General features: G+C 43.5%; 1 protein-coding gene across 7 annotated transcripts in view; it reads right to left on the minus strand.

Moving 5' to 3' along the window:
- CTNND2 (catenin delta 2) overlaps positions 1 to 19740 on the minus strand; it is a 655193-nt gene that overhangs the window by 99335 nt on the left and 536118 nt on the right. For all 7 annotated transcript variants that reach the window (XM_048507354.1, XM_048507355.1, XM_048507356.1 and 4 more), the window contains one exon: positions 648 to 765. In XM_048507354.1, the coding sequence (XP_048363311.1) occupies positions 648 to 765 (118 nt within the window). The remainder of the gene's footprint in view (positions 1 to 647; positions 766 to 19740) is intronic.

Genomic DNA, 19740 nt, shown 5'->3' on the forward strand with positions numbered 1-19740 from the left:
AGTCAAGGGGAGGCTCCATCTGCTCCAGAAAAACATCTCTGCCAGCAGGTCTGTGGGATCCAATCCACTCTGCTTAACTTAGAATTGAGGCCAGGCACTGCCTAAAGGAAAGCTAGTTCTGAAGCCTCTTCCTCAGTCCACAGTACAGAGAGCCAGCATGGTGTGTAAGCTAAGAGCTGCGGACTTTAATCTGGAGAACCGGGTTTGTTTCCCCACGCCTCCGCATGAGCAGTGGACTCTTATCCTGTAAACTGGATGTGTTTCTCTGCTACTCCACATGGCGCCTGCTGGATGACCTTGGCCCAGCAATAGTTCCCTCTGAACTCTCTCAACCCCACCTACCTCACAAGGAGTCTATTGTGGGGAAAGGAGTTTGTAAGCCACCTTGAGATTCTTTACAGAAAAGAAAAGTGGGGTATAAATCCAAACTCTTCTTCTTCTGTTCTGGTTGAAAGTTTTGTGTTGGGAATTCATTACAGTCTCCATGACTGAACAGATTTCTGCCCACAGACAATGAATTTTAGGGGATACCAGACACAGACAGCAAAACAAACACACGGCGCAGGCTTCCAATCAAGGCCAAATATCCTGATCTGTTTCCCCACAGGGCCTGGCCATTCCGTCCTTCCAAGGCCAAGATAACCAACCTTGCTGTCAATTTCACTGCTTCCTAGAGCAGACTGGATCACGTAGAGCAAAGCATCAGTGAGCCCATCACACTCTCGCATTCTTCTGCGGGCTTCTTCTCCAGCAGAGCTAACATTTCTGTAAGAGAACAAGAGCAGCTGTCACCATCTGCCCAGCACAGTTCTCCAGTTTGGATGACAGGGAGCTGTTTTTGCCTGTAAAGGTATTTACCACCCTTCATAATTCATTTAATTTTATCAGGACAATGCTAAGCAGAGTTACTCCATTTTAAATCTATTAGAAGGATGCAACTCTGTTTCGGGTTGTACTGTGCATTGCGTAACCTTCTGGAATAGAAAATGGCCACAACTCCCAGTTCACATCAGATGATCTTGATCTCAGAAAAAAAAATAGGCTAACCTGTGAGGAAGCTGTAGGAAGGAAAAACGTTTCTGCCACTCCCAGGTCACAATCTCCCTCCAACCTGAAGTGCAGCACAACATACGTGGCCTGAGCACCTAAACAGTTAATAGTGATGATGCAGCTTTTTGCCTTGTTCCTTTCCTTAAAAGGAAATCCCAGGCAAAGGAAAGTCAGCATCACATAATTTTACTCCAAAGCAAACTTTAATCGGGTATCAATCAGACGTTATGTTCAAATATCACAATTAATGAAATATCACAATGACTCATGAAAATTTAGTCGATACTACCATGTTTCCCCGAATATAAGACAGTGTCTTATATTAATTTTTGCTCCCAAAGATGCGCTATGTCTTATTTTCCGGGGATGTCTTATTTTTCTGTGTTCTGTTCGTCAGGCATACTTCCAAACAAAAACTTTGCTATGTCTTACTTTCGGGGGATGCCTTATGTTTTGCACTTCAGCAAAACCTCTACTATGCCTTATTTTTTGGGGATGTCTTATATTCGGGGAAACAGGGTATTTCGAAATTGGTAAGCAGAACTCCGATGTTCTCAAACTTTCCCTACATGACAACAGAGGAATGAATTTTCAATACTGACAGCAACACATTGCTTCAAGCTCCTCGCATCTATTGCTGAAGGAAAAGCAAGATTAAGTGGATCTTGTAGAACTGCTGCAGTTTTCAGTGGCACTAAACAGTGGGCTATTTCAGTTAAAAGTTGAGTTGTATAAATTTTAATAAATATAGACCACAGAAATCAAAACTATCTTTATCACAAAAGTGCTTATGATGAATACCAAAGGCAAGGCACAAGTAACTTCTCTGCTCTGCAAAACATATGCGCGTGACTAATTATCACCAGTTGTAAAGATCTCAACATAAAGTACAATTTGTTACTACTTAAAGGTGCACGTCTAAAGCATTCAGTAAGGTCCCTTCCACATAGCAATGTATAACAGATTGCTGTCAGGATAAAGGAACCTGTTTTCATGTTTTCGCGTTCACATGTTCTGTGCCGGCAGCAAGTGGAGGCATGGAAACTATCTGGGCTGCTGTCTCACCTTTGCATGGAGAAGCGTCTTTTAAAAAACTACTTCCCACCCATGCGTAGCTATGCAGGCATGCACGAATGAACCCCCACAGCCATGCCAATGCCCCACAATATGACTATCTGCACCTGCACAGATACGCAGAAGCTGCCAAATTAAAACAACCAGGAAAACAGAGGCGAATAAAGCGCTTCCTGCCCAGCCGTTCGCTTGCAAGCGGCTGCAACCCGGGATTTTTTAAAGGATTGCTTGTTTACTAAATTTTCAAAAAACCTGTTTTGGGGAAAATAACATGAGGCAGACTCATTTTTGGGGCGGGATCTGTGTGAAGCTCCCCTGCCATGCCTGAGTCCCGCTCACGAGCCACGCTTTTGAGCGCGGGGGGGGGGGGTGGTGGCCTGGAGAAGGAGTTGTCTCCAGGCGCCATTTTCCCCCCATACACCTCTGGTCTAGACAGATGTTGGAATAGCAGAACAAAACCCTGGACTTACCATTAAAGTTTCTTGCATCCTCAGCAGTGAAGAGAAGAGGCAGCAAAATACATGACAACAAAACAACAACTTTCTGGAAATGAAAATGGCCGCAACTCTATTAGTACAGCAACTTTATTGGCACAGCATGGGGAAACAGTTCTCTGCATTGGCTGACCTATCTGCTGGCCAATGTCCTCCACCCTTTCCCAGCCCACATGCTGGGTAGGGGAAAATCCTGTGTGATTGCAGATTGCAGTATTCCCCAAGGGCCATTTGCCACAGTGTGGTTTCCACTGCCCTTGAAGCATGAGCACCTTGGATGCCCGAAAGGTGGGCCTTCACCAAAAATCCCTTATGGGGATCCCCCAAAAGGAAGGACATGAGCATGCAAGTTGCTTTCTCCCCAACTGAATCCAGCCCCATGCTGTTACTGCCACAAAAGGGAACCCGCCTGGCTCCCTTCAAGGCTTCTACAGCTGCAGTCTTACTGTCAGGTCATGCTGAATAAATATGCAACCAGATATCTTGACCCTACACCTCCCTTGACTCTATAACACGCCTCAAAATCAAATGCCCCAGAGGAGGTGACACAGATTCCTGAAAAGTCACATGTTCTACATGTGGTGCAGAGCCTTAGTAAATTTCAAATCAGATTAGAAGAAGTGAGTAAAAGAAAAGAGGCGAATTCAATAATATTACGAGGTGGATGTAAGGAATTCCATAGAAGCAGAAATAAAAGGCTTTTTGGGATTAAAAGTCCATTTATTAAGACATCTTAGAAAGCTCTCAAGTACACGCAGTGGCAGGAATGACACTTCCCGCCAGAAGCACAGGTTATAACACCATTCACCCCATCCCCCCTTCCTGCTTCCCATGGGAACGGAGTCCTCATCTCCCGCGCAGAGATAAGGTCTCCGCCGAAGAAGCTGGCCCATCGCCCGGGCTGTGGAATGCACTCAAGGTTACTTCACCATCAACACCATTGAATCCTTTACACTCTGCCTCCATCTTTAAAGAAGACCCCCTCCCCCAGGTTTATCTTGGAAAAGTAGCGCCAGTGGAAAGCTTAGAAAATAAGGGTGGGGGCTTCAATATTTCTGGAATAAAAACCCATTGATTATACCTTAGAGGAATATCCCAACGCAAGCAGACTGGGCCATTGCAAGCCGCTTATGCGATTAAAAGCGAGAGTCCAGTGAATAAGCGTCACTCTCAGTGAGTGCTTGTGCGACCATCAATAATAGTCGATTGGGGCCCCTACCAGCTGGTCGTAGTGCCAGGCATCGGAAGCGGGAGCCTCCTTGGAGCAAGCTGGAAATGGAAGACAGGATGAATGTTACTAAGAGAGTTAGGTGCAAATCTAAGCGAGCAGTGACATCATTTAATCACTTTAGTAATCACTGAAATGGTCCCACAAATCTTTGCCAAGTTTGGAGTATTTATGCACGCCTCTGAGATTTTTTTTGTAGATAACATACACCTAGGAGCCTACACACGCGAGAGGAAAAACTGAAGGTGTTTATCCGGGCTTGCAGTTTTAGAGGAGTCCTTGTGCTTGTTGTAAAAGCCGTGTTTGGACTGCTTTTCCATCCCTCGGCTAGGGATGAAATCCACTGTTAGAGAACTCTGGGGGGGTCCAAAGCTGCTGCTGGTAGTTGTGGCAACGGATTGGAAAGCGGAGCGACCAGACAATAATTTCAAAGGGGTTTCTTTGTACTACTATGAACTGCAATTAAGTTGTAGGCGCGATTCTGCAAACGGAATAAGCCTTTCGCACCAATTGTCTTGGTGGTAGTTGGTGTAACAACGTAAATACTCGCCCTGCAGGGTTCTGTTCGCTGTTCTCTCCGCCTCACCGCCACTTTGAACGGGTAATGGCGGTAAGGATAGCCGGGCGGCCCCCAACAACCCTAAAAAACGCTTCCAGAACTTTGAGATGAATTGTGGGCCGCGGGTCGGAGACCACCTGTTAATGGGGCGGAAATGGAGACGCGTAAATATGTTGGAATGAACAGTCAGTTAGCCAACTTAGGGAGCGAGGGGATGGACGCACTTTTATGGAATAAAATGGGCTTGTTTAGAAAATAAGTCTACCACCACCCATAAACCGCGTGTTGCCAAAGGACTTTCTGGGCAAATCTGTAATAAAATCCATGGGAGATGACTTCCAAGGAGGGCGGGAGGCCACCGGGAGAGGTTGCAACAGCCCATGGGGCTTTCCAGCGGGATGGTTTTGGCTTCTGCACAAACTGAGCAAGCCCTTAATGTGGCTGCCTCATCGTCTTTGGCGCATTGGCGCTACCACCAGAAACTGCCGGGCGGGCTAAAATGCAGAGTTTTTAAAAAAGCCAAAATGTCCAGTCAATCGGGCATCGCGGGCAAGCTTCAAGAACCTGCTTGGCGGAGGGGAGAGGCATCGCACTAACAGTCCCCCCTCCGCCAAACCTAATTCTCCAAACCGCAATTGGGAGTCACTTTCTTCCGCTGAAGGTTTCGGTTGGCAGCCCCGCTTCTTCGAAAGGTTCCCGCAGGAAAGGAGAGACGAAGGCTAGGAATGGGGGGTGGAGGAGGCCCGAGCGTTTGAACCAGCTTGAGATCGGGTGACAGCCAACCCCAACTGGGAGGGGAAAGAACAGTGCTTGTGGAATGTCTCGTAGTATGGGCAGCTCCACCCCCCCCCCCCCCCGGTGTTAGGTGCGCGGTAGAGCCGCTGCCAGCTAGCGTTTCTATTGGTTTTTCCAGGGAAAAAATGGACTGTAAAGAAGCGAGAAACGAGAAAGAAATCGCGCCCAAACGTGGGTTGTTTTGCAGACATCTTGAGGGGTGGAAAAAGAGCTGCCAAAGTTTTTATGATCCGTCGACCAAACCTGAAAGGGGTGTTTGGCTCCCTCTCCAGCCAGTGGCTGCCAAGTGGAGTGCCACTTTGATGGCACGCGAGTCTCGCATCTCCCACACAGTCCAGTTGAGTTTCAGCACCAGAGAATTCTTAGACAAATAAGCACACGGAACCGAGCCTACCATCTTCATTTTATTTTTTCTGCAACAGGGCTGCCCCCCCAAGTGCTTTGGTCCCAGGCATCCAATGGAACCACAAAAGCGGGAGATCTAACAGGTGCTTTAGGATAGGTTCGGGTGGTGTAAAGCAGACTTTAAGAGCTGAAAGGCTGTTTGACACTCTTCAGACCAGGAAAGGGGGGGCCCCGGCTTAGTGGACAGTGGATCTTTTTTACCCTTAGTGCGTGAAGAGGTCTGTGAGAGGGGAGAGTCAGTTCAGCGAATTGGGGTATGCTCCAGGGAAGTCACTTTATAGAAATTAGCAAAACCAAGCAGAAAGGGGTTGAGTTCTTTGCGGTTTGGTGGGGGGCATGGCCATTTGGAGGACTGGCGGCCAATTTTAGTAACGGGATCCATTTTCAAGCTTTCCTCGGCTTGCTGAGATCCGTAACCCAAAGAAGTCCAATGGAAGTCTGGTGAAAACTGCATTTGGAGAAGTTTGGCAAGAGAGAGTTAATGCCGAGCAAGTTGTTTCAATACCTCCCGAACCAATGTCTCATGCTCTTTCCATGGTTTGTGAGTAAATTAAAACGCCAATCTAAGTATGCTACCTACAACTCCCTTTGTACAATAAATCATAGAAGAACTTCGTTGATATAGGGCTATAAAGCCCCGGGGGACCCTAAATTTACTCATACCCGAATGGTACGTTATTAAGTATCCGCTAAACTGTCCAAACTTCTGTGTTAAACGCATGATCAAGTGTCATAAGTAGCCTTTCAGCAATTCTTCTGACTCTGTAGTAAGCTTCTCTTCAAGTCCAATTTAGGTAAAAAATCGCCCTCTTTGCCGAAAGTGCATCTAAAAGGTCCTTGATCAAAGGCAAAGGATATTTATTGGACAGGGGAGACCGCGTTGAAGACCTTCGACGATAATCTATTGCAAAGCCCGTGAAGGGACCTGAATCTTTCTTTTTGCCAAACAAAGCGAAGGCAAGCGTGCGGTGTGTGTTTGGAAATTAGCTCACTGCATGAACCCGCTGAAAGCAAGGTTCTTGTCCAAGAAGGCATCGGAGTTCCTTCTCCTCATTGGGACTCCATGCGATAGATTCTACCTTTGGGTAGGTTAAGCGCCTGGTTGTATATAACAATTTTGCAGTCAGTGTCTCTGTAAGGTGGCAATCTGGATCGCATTCTTGCTCCTGAAAAACTCTTGGCTAGACTCATGATATGCAGGTGGGATGCCAAGCCAAGATCGAGCAATCGCTGAAGAAGCCAGGGAGGGGTGTGTCAGGAGAAGTTGGCTTTTCCCACCCCAGTTCATGTGTTCACCGCAGGGAGGGCTGGGGTAAATTCTGGGTAAGACTCCGTTCTTTCCAAATGAACTTTGGTTCATGTAATAGTAAATCCAAGGCATGCCCAAAACTATGTGGAGTAGTTTGGGCCACTGGTGCCAAGATAAAATCCAATTCTCTCCCCCAATGGTCGGCGCAACGGAGGAGAACCGCTGTGTTTTGTACTGGCCGGTCCTTCGCTCCTAAGGGGCTGCCGCCCATTTGGGTGAATGGTATTAAGGCTTGGCTAGGAATTTGGTCCAGACTCTTAGCTCCTCTGCCACCTGGGGCCGCATTAAGCAGTGGGAGCATGCCAGAATCCACAAGGGGCCGAGGCTAAGATGCGCGAGAGTGTGTTTAGCGGGTTGGCCAGGAAATGCTTGGACAGTAATGGGATGCGCTGCCTTCACTCGCACCGCTGGCCAGAGAGTCGGGCCCGCGTCCATTGGGGGGGCGGAAGAAAGTTGGCAAACAGTCTGCTTCCCCTCCTCTGGGTCGCACTTCGATGACCCAGCTTTAGATCTAACCCGCATGGGCGCGGCCCTGAAACCTCGCGTGGTGGTTTGGCAGACGGGGTGCTGTGAGGAACTGAGCGGATGCTGGTTTTTCCTGTTTCTTGGGGCAGTTGGCGGCTAGATGACCTGGCCCTCCGCAGCAGTAAAGACCACAATCCCAGTCGGCGCTTAACGGCGTTCGGAGGTGGTTTCGGTAGGGGCAGCTTCGGGCTTTGACTTGAGAGTGGACACAGTAGTGGGTTTTGGGCGGGCATGACCCACCCGACACGAAGCGTATTCCAAACGAGATGCCACCTGGGGATCCCAACTGGATCCAATCTGGTAATAAACTGAGGGACCCGAATTAAAGAAACACAGTTTCACGCGAGCTTGCCGCCCACAGCATCCGGAGAAGTATTCGTGATTTCATCGCGCTCAGGCCACCTCAGGGAGGAAGTCGAAAGCAGCCGCCGCGACCAAATTCACGGGCAAAGTTCTTGCAAACGGGCGGTTGCCTTGCTGGATAGTTTTGATGGTGCGGATAGCTTCATTCTCACCGTTTTGATCTTTGGAAGCTAGCCTTAAGGTTTGGAGGAATCGCGGTCAGTGTCGCTGCGTCACGAGCGAGAGTCTTCATCCTGCAAATCTAGAAAGAGTCACGAACCAGTCGGCTGCTGCTCCCCATCCAGGACGGGAGCCGATGTCCCGTGATTTTTTTCGAAAAACAGACCGGCATATAAATCATCCCATAGTCTCTCCAAAGTGGGCATTGAGTTGCCACCAAAATGAAGTAGGGAAGTTCTGGAAGCGGTCCCATCAAAAAAAAAAGCGGGCTGGTATCAAGAGGGCGATAGTAGTCTCCGCTCAACGGCTCTCTTGGTGCCTGCTGAAGGGTGGTGGCTGCGCCAAGGCAGGTGGTGGCAGGTTGGGCGGAAGGCAGCTGTTATGCACGAAATGCCGGAATCGAGGGGTGCTGGCGATGCCGCCATGGCGTTTGGTGGCAAGGACCCATTACGGTGGCCCCCTGGCAATCCGGCGTGATCAGTAACACAGCATAGACTCCAACTTGGGGTTCCTGGTAACTGCTGCCCTCCTTAGCTCCCTCTCCCAACGCCCAGCCAGCTCCCTCTCCTTGCGTGGGTCAATGCATCCTGAAGCGCGCGATGCAAAAGCAGCTTTCTCTCGCTCCAATTTAGCCGAAGTTACGGGTCCTGGGCTTTTAAGGGCTTCAGTGAGCCTCACTTTATCGCATGCAGGGCCTGAACGCTGCTTTGGCTGTCAAGCAGTTATGAAATCCAGTCTGGAGTGTTCCAGGACCTTTATCATGGACTGACAGATTCTGGGCATATTGTCGTTGAGCGCGATCTTTGGCACGGTCCAACCTCGAGTTGGACTTCTTTGCGCTAAGCTGCCGTTCGGTCGTCCTCTGCAGGTTTCAGCAAGCGCTTTTGTTGCAACTGTGCCTCGCTCCCTCCCTCCCATAGCTGACGCTCACTGGGTCCATGCTTCTTGGGTATCTCAAAAGAGTCAGCCTACTTCCTCATCCCAGGTCTCCTTCGAAGGAGAGGGAACAGATCCGCCGGGAGTGCAGAGCTTTCTTCTCTGGACTCCTTCTCTCTTTCATCTGGAAGCTATGACATCTTCGGAGACACCAGTAGTCAGCCAGAGAGCCACCGTGGCTCCCCTCGAAAGGCACTCCTCAGGTCGCGGTGCAGCTGTCCCGGGACTGTGGATCAGGGGGTCCGGTTTGGGACAGCGTAATGCAGGGGATACCCCTCCCAATTCCAGGTTTAGTCCCGGTAAGTCCTTGGATGGGCCGGGCCCAGTGCTGTGCCACGTGGTTCTTTTTGGGAGCATCACCAAAATGCGAGTCCAGGAACCGCTCAATGGATTCCTGGGTTGCCGCATGAAAGGCGGTGGTCAGGTCTGCCTCTTCCATGACAGGTTGCATCTGAGGGTTTGTAATCCACATCAGAGCTGGTAGAGATCCGATCCACAGGCTGTATGGCTGAATTCATAGATACACAGCCCCAAAGCGTTTCCATGGAAGTCCCTAGGAGTCGTTAAGCCACGGGCCCCTCGCTCTAACGGGAGTAAAGAAGACTTCGTGCAAAGCTGATAACCCCGAGGGGGCGCAGAAAGAGCCACCTGCGAAAGCGAGTAGCCTGCTCCTCCTGCCGGGTGCCTCCAGATCCAGAAGAAGGGAAAGGTCGGAGCTCCTCTTTTGGGGGCTACGCTCGCACTCCTTCCGGTGAGAACATTCAACCTCTCCATGTCAAGACACCAGAGGTCCACTGCACTAGGAATATAGATGTATTAGGATTCCTGCCACAATGTAAGGAATTCCATAGAAGCAGAAATAAAAGGCTTTTTGGGATTAAAAGTCCATTTATTAAGACATCTTAGAAAGCTCAAGTACACGCAGTGGCAGGAATGACACTTCCCGCCAGAAGCACAGGTTATAACACCATTCACCCCATCCCCCCTTCCTGCTTCCCATGGGAACGGAGTCCTCATCTCCCGCGCAGAGATAAGGTCTCCGCCGAAGAAGCTGGCCCATCGCCCGGGCTGTGGAATGCACTCAAGGTTACTTCACCATCAACACCATTGAATCCTTTACAGTGAATAAGGATACAAACAAAATTGAAGCTATTGATTTAGTAAGTAAGTAATAAGTAATTAGAGGAGGAATTTAAGGGTAAGAAGAACAAGTGAAATTGTTGACCAAAAGGGTACGGAGAAAAATTGTGTTGACCAAAAGGTAGTACACCTTGAGGAAGAAAATGAGAAACTTTAATATCAGCTTGCTATGTTGGAGTATCAACAAAGAGAGGATTCCTTGCATTTTAGAGTAATTCCTTTTTTTTAATAGAAATTTTATTAAGTTTGTTAAAAACAAAACAAAGACAAGATTAACAACTTATCATAGATATCTAACATTGATATCTTATGTCCATTACATACATCACGTTGGCATATACATCAATCTTAAATCTAACTTATAAAATACTACATCGATGATTCTGCCATAGTTTCTGGCCTTAAGGACCCCTTAAGGTCTCTATTAGGCTCTACCTATTTCTAAGGTGGGCTCTTCTACCTCATCAATTAGCTCCGTGTATGTAGTACTCTAGTTCCAGGTCTACTTCCTTTTCTATATTTATTACCCTGCCATGTACATATTTGCTGGAAAATAATAATACTTCTGATACTGAACTTATCTCTATATTTACATTTTCTTTAATAGTTTCCTCTTTCCAACATTCCATCTTATATATCCATTATTTATTACTAAACATCATTGTCATCTATCAAATTATAGTATTCAGTAAGCCATTTAAACATGATAATAGCATATTAATCAATGTTGTTCGTCATTATCTTCTTCTTGATCTTAAGTTCAGATCTCCTTTTTTTTTTTAAAATGTTCTTCCTGCGGTCTATCTTCTTCCATGTCTGTCTTCCTTGAAAATCAAAATGTAAGTTTATGAAAAGAGAGATTCGTTGAATGAAAGAGAACAGATCTGTTATTCACTTACATTACCACTCTCTCTCTATATATAATTTTTTTCCTATTGTTTTCTATATTATACTGTTTTATCTAGGTATTCAATGTATGGTTTCCAGGTTCTTTTAAATTTATCGGATTCGTCTTTTATCATACAAGTTAATTTGTCCGCTTCCATTACTTGGTATTTTCCATTCTTCTATATTTGGGGCTATAGGTTCTCTCCAGTATTTAGCAATTTCTATTCTTGCTGTCATAATTAGGTAAAAAAACAATTTATTATTATTTTTTATATCTTTATTATTGTCATTGTATAGACCGAGAAGGAAAATCTCAGCTCTTCTTTGAATTTTGAATTTTAGGATTTCTTCCATGGTTTTGATTATCTCTTCCCAGTATTTCTTTATTACACTGCACTCCCACCACATGTGTTTAAACGTCCCAGGCCTTTTTTTGCACTTCCAACATTTATCATTATTCACGCTTTTCATTTTATATAACTTCGTTGGGGTATAATACCATCGATGATACATTTTAAAATTTTTTTCTTTTAGATCCATTGCCAAAGTAAATTTTAAGTTATTCCTCCATAGCTTCTCCCATTCTTTTATTAATATATTCCTCCCGATATCTTGAGCCCATTTAATCATGTTCTCGCTTACGTTCTCTGGCTCTGTCTTGTAACTCAACAGCAGATTATAAACTTTTTGAATTGTTTTTTTGGTGTCTTCCAACACTGCCTTTTCGAATTCATTCTTTTTTGTTTGGAAACCCCCTTTTTCTTTGTCTTTATTAAATGTTTCTCATAATTGTATATAATGGAACCATTGGCACATTTTGCCCTGAATTTTAATATCTTCTCTTTCTTTCAATTTTACTTCTCTGTCTTCTATCTTTAACAATTCTTTGTAATCTTCCCATCTTTCGTTTTCTCTGAATTCTTTTAATTTTAAAGACTCTACTCTAGAGATCCATAGGGGGATCTTATCATAGAACCAATTTTTATATTTTAGCCATACTCTGGCTAATGATTTTCTAATTAATTGTGAGTTAAAATTACTATAATTTTTTCTTTTCTTTCTATATAGTGTGAAGAGGGAAATCATGCCATCCCCTGTACAGGTTATAGCCCTCTAAGGTAAGTATATTAATATTTGACAGTTCTATCCATTCTTTTATCCACGCTATCGCACATGCTTCGTAATACAGTTTTAAATCTGGTAGTGCAAAGCCCCCATCTAATTTTTTTCTTAATCATTTGTAAATATTTAATTCTATTTCGTTTGCCATATTCCATATGAACTTGTTGATAATCAACTTCCATTTTGTGGTAAATATTTTGTCTGATAATACATTACTGGCAGGTTTTGGTAATAATACATTAATTTCAGTAAAACATTGTTCTTAATCACCGCTTATTCTCCCAGATAATGATAGAAACAATCCTCCACTGCTCTAAATCTTGTTTAATTTTTTATGCCAGATTTTCCCATAATTATCTTCAAACAGATTATTATTTCTCGCTCCTTAACTCTATATACCCTAAATATTTCACTTTTGTTCAAGCTATTTCAAATTCACATGTTTTTTAAGTTAAAAATCTCTTTCCATCTCTTTCTGTTTTAGGTTAAAGCAACAAGCGCTCTTCGCTTTTTTTTATCGGTTGTTAATTTTTAATCCTGCTAGTTTCCCAAATTTTTTTCTAAAATATTGTTTTACTCTGGGAACGTTCTCTATAGGGTCTCTTCTATAATCAATACTAAACTCATCTCGCATGTATGCTTCTCTTTATACTTCTATATCGCTTGATTCTTTTTTTTACTTTTAGTCCCTTTCCATATTTTTTTTTTTTCCTTTCTCGGAATTTCCTCTTTTTTGGTCGAATATATCTATATATAATATAAATAAAGAAGTGGGGAAAGTGGACAACCTTGTCTAGTTCCTTTAGTTATATTAATTTTTTTGGATAGTTGGTTATTTATTCTAATTTTTGCTGTTTGTGTATGGTAAATGGCTTTAATTGCATTTTTAAGGAATGGACTCTATTATTCCTCTTTTTTTCTAATCCCTTTTTAGCATAAAACTCCAATTTACACTCTGTCAAATGCTTCTTAAAATGTCATCTAGGAATACTCAGAGCTAGCTCTTTGTCAAGTTGAGTTTTTTTCTCTGCATATTCAATGATGTCTAGTTACTGTTCTTTGATAATTGTTTTTTTGCTTGTCTTCCCGGGATAAATCCTCTAATTCTTGGTTCTCTTTGCATTTTTTACATATTTCCCCCTAATGATATTTTTTTTTTAATCTTTCAAATTAAAATTTTTTTGTAAATAATTTTATAATCCTGGAATTGAGCAAAGAACTGCGGCCTAAACTTACTTGGTTCTAATATTCTCAGTTTTTTTCTTTGGAATCAAAGTTATCTCCGCTTTCCAGCCATGATTTGGGCGAGTTTTTTTCCGCTTCCATTATATTGTTAGAAAACCTTTTCTTGCATTTAGAGTAATAACAGGACTGTTTGCTTAATTGTTTATAATATTTTTTCTGTAAAGTCCATCTGGCCCTGCAGTGACTTATCTTTCTTTAGTTGTTTTATATTATCTTGTATTTCTAAGCTACTGTTATTGGTTTGTTTTAATTCATTTATTACTTCTCTCTCAGCTATTGGAATACTTCAATATCTTCTAAAAAATGTTCTCTATTTCCTCTCTTTTTTCATCACGGTCTTTTATTTGCCTCCTGTATATAATTTTTATATAAACTTAGTGTTAAGCACCTTTCTATATCTTCTCCTTTCATCTTTTCTAACATATTTTATCCTTTTCTCAATTAAGCTGCGATTATCCCTCCTGTCTCTCTCCCTCTCTTTCTCAATTTATACGTTAGCCATTTTCCGGTTTATTTAAGCCTCCATTCAAATTCTCTCTTTGTCTGAGGTATCTCATTTTTTTAATATCATGTCTCTTTCTACCAACAATCCTTTAATTTTCGCTTTTTGTTCTTTCTATCTCACTTCATCGATTTTTTTTTATTTCCTGGTCTTCTTTTAAATTCCTTTCTCCAAGTTCCCTAATTCCTCATTTAGACATATTTAATTTTTTTGTATCTCTTTTGTTGTTTTGTTTGAGCGATTATCCTGTTGTCTTATTGTGACCCTCTCTTGCATATGCCTTACTTGTGTCCTATATTACAGCATCTTCTATATCTGGGGTATCATTTATAATGAAGAACTCTTTTCTATATCTTTTTTGCATTTTAAGTGTAGAAATCCTTATTGTTCAATACATTATTATTAATCCAATATCTAATATTTTTTTTTTTTTTTTAAAGCAATATCGCCATAATATTAAGTTGTGGGATCTCCTAGGACCTTTGGTAAGTATTTTTATATTTTTTTATGTTTCTATGATTAGTTCCTCTTTTGTAAAAGCCCAGATCAAGTGTCGAATTCTTGTGAAGGAGTTATGTCTCTCTTTGAATAAAAATGAATAATCTTTCTGCCTGTCCCTGTGTCTCTCTCCATACATCTTTTTTTAATTTTTCAGATTCCTTACTTAATTGGAAAAAAAGATCTTGGTAATTTGTTAAAATTCTTTCCTTCCTCCCTCCTTTTGTCTAGTTTGGGATCTCAGTTAGTCCATTAAAATCTCCTAATAGTTATTACATCTCGTGATACATATATTGTGCTAGTTCATTTTGCTAAGTTCTTTATAGAAATTTGATTTCTTTCTGCTTAAAAGTGCGTAGGATCCTGACTACTAAAAACTCTTTCTTTCTGTTAATTGTCACTTCAATACCCAATAACTCTTCCTCTCCCATCATTTTAGTATTATCTCTCTTTAGGGTTGAGGAATCTTTTTATAAAAAATGCTACCTCTTTTTCTTTTTGTGCTGTAATGAGTTACAGAACAGAACCCCAATATTGTCTTGCTGCAGGTACTTTTTATCCTTCTCTTTTAAATGAGTCTCTTGAATACATATTATACCCGCTTTTTGTTTTTTTAAGTAACAGAAGCATTGTTTCCTTTTACCTGGATTGTTTAACCCATTAATATTTAACGATATTATATCCAGTATCGACATTTTTTTTAAAGAGAGGAAAAAGAGTAAAAAAAAAACAACCAAAAATCTATAGTCTAATACCTAATGTTATGGGGTTTTTTGTACATGAAGGATACAGCCTAGAAGAGGTAATTTTGGAAAACAAAGGAGAAAAAGGGAAACCATTGATTAATTCTTCCCTTCTCTCTATATGTATATTTATACCCTCCCCCCTTTCCATTTACTTAACTTAAATCCATTCCCCTTAATAATCTATAGTTTGTTTCTTATCCCCTTTTTTTCTCTCTTTTTTCTTCCCTCTTTCTCTATTTCATATGGCCATCATATTCATTTCTCTGATTACATAGTCTTAATATCATTTTACTATTTCATTCATAGCAAAACCCTAGTATTTAATAACTTCTATATTCCTTTAGCCAACCCATTAATTACAAATCAATTCTTATACATTAATAAATTATTCAAAGAAAGCAAAAAAATTTTTTTTAAGGATATTTAAAAGTATACTTCTCCTCCTTCCTTCCTTCCTCCTTTTATTTACTCCTTCGTTATCTTCTTCTTATATTGTTCCAGAAAAATTGTCCATTCCCTTTCCAAAAGCCCGAATCCACTGTAATTAGGAGTTTAAAGTTCTATGGAGTAAAGGTAAGAATCCTTCCAGTTGTAACCATCTGAAGGTAATCTTGTTCTCATTCAGCCAGGACACTATTGGTTGAGTAGCCCTTCCTTTTTCTACGTATATGTGCTGGTATCTCTCTTTGAGGACGATCACTCGTTTTTGTCCTACTGTAAGCTTCTTTTTCTCGCATGGGCTTGAAGGATCTCATCTCTGTAGAATTTTCTTTGTAAATGTTACATTTATGTCTCTGGGTAATTTTCTAGTTCTTGCAACTCTAGAGTTTATTCTATAGATCTTATCAATGGCATCCCAAATTTCTTCTTTTCCTACTGATAACAGTTCTGCAATTGCTTCCACAATTATAACCTTCAAGTCCTCGTCCTCTGTCTCTTCACAGCCTCTCAGCCGTAGTACATTTTCTTTCATCTTTAATTCTAATAGGGCATCTGGTTTTTGACTTCTTCTATTCCATTCTTTACTATTCCTGTTCTGACATCCAAGGTAGCAATATTGTTGTTTGCTATCTTAATTTCATGTTTCATCTCTATAATACTCTCTTCCATTTTCTTCAGTTGGTTAAGTTCTTTTTTTACTCCAGTCAGCTCTGATTCCATCTTATCCAGCCGATTTTCTAGTTTGGTAAATCCATCTTTAATTTCATCCCGGAATGTAACAATTGTCTCTTTCGTGTCTTCATGCATTAGAGCCATCATCTCAGTCATTTTTTCCAGTTTGCTATTCATATCATCACCGTTTTTATCCGGAGTTTTCAAGTCTTTTAAGTCTTGAACCCCCTTCTTGGCATTATTCCTTGTTGCCATTGTGCCTTTCTATTTTTTTTCTGCCAAAGGGAGCTCTTTCTTAAAGAAGGAATGAAAAGAAGGGGGGGAGGTTTTGCCTCTTCTAAACTGCCTCCGTTTTTTACTTAGCCTTCCATCCTTTCCCCGCAGTTCATTGCTTATTCGTCTTCCTCTTTCTGCGCAAGCTCTGTGCTCTTCCTTTCTCTATTGTTTCTCTATGGTTTTTAAACATCCTCTTTTCTCTTCCGGGATCAACCGTGTTCTCCGCACTTCCCTGCTTCCGCTTGTTTATTCTGGCAAACTGCCAAGTGCCTCTTATAAACAATTCTTTTTAAGCTACACAGGGAATGAGCTGGCCGAACACTCCTCTCCCGTTTCGCTCTTCTCCCGTTCCACCCTCCTCTTTAGCCACCGTAAGTTCGCTGTTTACTCACTCTGGGTGGTCAGTACGGGATTTCCCCAGCGTCTTCTCTTTTGTTGTTTCTACAGAGCTCTTTTCTTTCTCCTGGTTTTTTTCTCACCGGTGCCAATAATGAGGTTCCTCTGGCAGTCAATTTATCAGCCAAACCTTTTCTCTGTTTTCTGTTCTGCCAGAGGCAATTAGGTCGCTCTGCTAATGGCTTTATTGCCCTCCTCCGTCCTGCCCGTTCGTTGGTGTGCTTCTTCCCTTCCTTCACGGCGTCTCAGTTTCTTTAACCTGAGACCCTTAGGATTTTTGGAAGCTTGAACTTGCGCCAAGTCTCCCCCTTTTTTCCAGGGGAGCTGAAAACCACTTTCAGGGTGTTTTTTTTAAAAAAGAAAACAGGCTCGGAGTGCACACTCCCCCGGGAGCGGCTAGTTTCGTCGCGACCCAACCGGAAGCCCGACCCATTTTAGAGTAATTCCTGAGTGTGAAGGTCAAGATATTAAACAGTGCTTATAACAGAGTTAGCCCAATCAACAGGAATAAAGGAAGAAATAATGGAGGAATAGACAAGACTTTCCATATAAATTCTACGTGACAAACAGAAAAAACTACTCAAACTGGCCATAGCGAATATTAAAAGCTGTCAAATGTTCAAAGCCTTCTGCTATTCTAACCTAGTAATAGTAATAGGCTTCCCATAAGTCCAGTTTAGTAAACAAGCACCCCTTTCCCAAACTGGCCAACAAGTCTTTGATTAGTGGATGGCGTTGAGACCTCGATAATCCAAACTTAACCGAAGAGATCCGTCCTTCTTAACAAATAGCACCAGAGTGTCATAGCTGCTAGTGGCCTTCCGAATAAAATTCCGAGCTAAGTTTTTATTCAAAAATTCCCGAAGTGCAGCATCCTCCACCGGACTCATGGGATAGAGGAGCCCCTTGGGCATATTTGCACCAGGAACCAATTCTATTTTACAGTCAGCTTTATGGTGTGGGGCCAACGAATCACATTCCTTTTCTTTGAACACCCAACTCAAATCCCAGTAAGGTGGCGGGATACTGGTAGCTGTTCCGGACAGACCCTCCAAAGAAGCGGCCACCCCCTCTTTCTCACTTAAGCTTATGGGGGGGCTAGAACATACATGACTGCTGCAAGGAGGATTAGTGAACCTCGCTATGCGATCCGCCCATTTAATGCGATCCACCCATGTTCCTCCACCCAGGGCATCCCCAGGATCACATGGTATTTAGCTACGTTGCCAATGATAAAACCGGAATGTTCCCAATGTTGGGCGCACTTTTTGGTTTTGAAAGTCACCGCCAGCCCTTCCATTGGGCGGTTGTCCATCTGGGTAAATTGGATGGGTCTGCGAAGGAGGGTTGGGGTAAGACCTAACCCCTCAACTATACTGGGATGCATGAGACAATGTGAACATCCCAAGTCCACCAGTGCCTGAACCATCATCCTGGTTCCTTTTGGGGAGCTGGTGAAAATCATGGACAGTATCGGGGTCCCCTGTCGGCACTCACCCCCCTCCCCGGTAGCGTCAGGAGGTGGATCCAGGTTGACCACTTCAGCAACAAATCCAACTCCCATCACCTTGTCATTGGAATCGGGGGTGGGGGGGTGGGAGATGGATATGACCTTTGAAATCCCATTCTTAGGTTGGCTTGGTTTAGAAGTTGTAGGCTTGGATGATCGCATTTGGGGCGGGCCTTTAGCTGCTGGTTTGGCCAGACAAGTGGAGGCTAAATGACCACTTTATCCACAGGAAAGGCAGAAATCCAGCTGGCGACTAAGGGCATATGGGGTCTCTTCAGGCTAGGAAGGTTGGTGACTGACAACTCTACAAGGTCCCGCTGGGACCACCTGCCCTGGATGGTGGCCAAGAGAGGACTTGGTATCCTAACTCTGAGCATCCGTCATTCTCATCTCTGCTTCACCGGCCATCACTATCCACTCCATAAGGGTATCTGGGTTACTTCTCATCAATGACCAGCAATGAAGTTCAGGATGTAAAGCCTCCTTGAAGGCATGCACCAATACCTGTTCCAGCCAATTGGGTATTTTGCTAGCTAAAGCCCGAAAGCTCTTGGAAAATTCCACAAACATTTTTTCCCCTGGCACATACATAAAAATGTCTCGCTCAGCTTGCTCTCCCAAGAAAGGGCTTTCAAAGCACTGACGTGAGGCCATCACAAACTGCTGGAGTGAGCAGAGGTCAGGAGCCTGTCAATGAAACAATCCCACATACCAGTCCGCTGCAGTCTCCTTCAGTAAAGCTCCCACATCATGAACCCGTTCAACCTCACTGGCATATTGCCTACCATTGTCTTGCATATGGGCATCCACTTGCACCAGGAAGTAAGGCAGATGGTTAGGGGTGCCATCGAATTGCACATTCAGTTGTCTACTAAGCACATGGGCCTGTGCTGGCAGTACAGGGGTGGATGGTGCGGCTGTCCTGGTTGGAATAAGGGGTGCTGCCCCAAGGGTGGAGGAGGCACTATCCCTCCTGTCTGGGTACCGGCCTGACCTTCTGTCTGGGTGCTGGCATGGGTACCAGTGGTGACGGTAGCGGGTCCAACCTGAATACCACCTGTGTTCGGAGCGCAAGCTGCTTCTGCCAGCTGCGCTGGGATCTGGAGCAGCTCTATTTCATGGCCCAATTTGCGAATCTTGGCCTCGTACTCTCTTCTCTCTTGGTTCCACCACCCAGATTGTCTCATGGTGTCACTTGAGGGTTTGGAGTCTGAACCAGAGTCATAAGCAGTTTCTACCGGTTGGGTAAGCCACGACACGCTTTTCTGGTGCTCAGAGCATGTCTCTACGAACTGTAGGGCTGCGTTCCCCTGCCAGGATCAGTCCACTTCATGGCGGTATCATCTAATCCTCCCCGATCAGGAGTGCAAGATTCATTCAGCCGTGAGGTCAGAGTCACCCCCCTTC

This window comes from Sphaerodactylus townsendi, linkage group LG09, assembly GCF_021028975.2.
Source record: "Sphaerodactylus townsendi isolate TG3544 linkage group LG09, MPM_Stown_v2.3, whole genome shotgun sequence".
Lineage (NCBI taxonomy): Eukaryota > Metazoa > Chordata > Lepidosauria > Squamata > Sphaerodactylidae > Sphaerodactylus > Sphaerodactylus townsendi.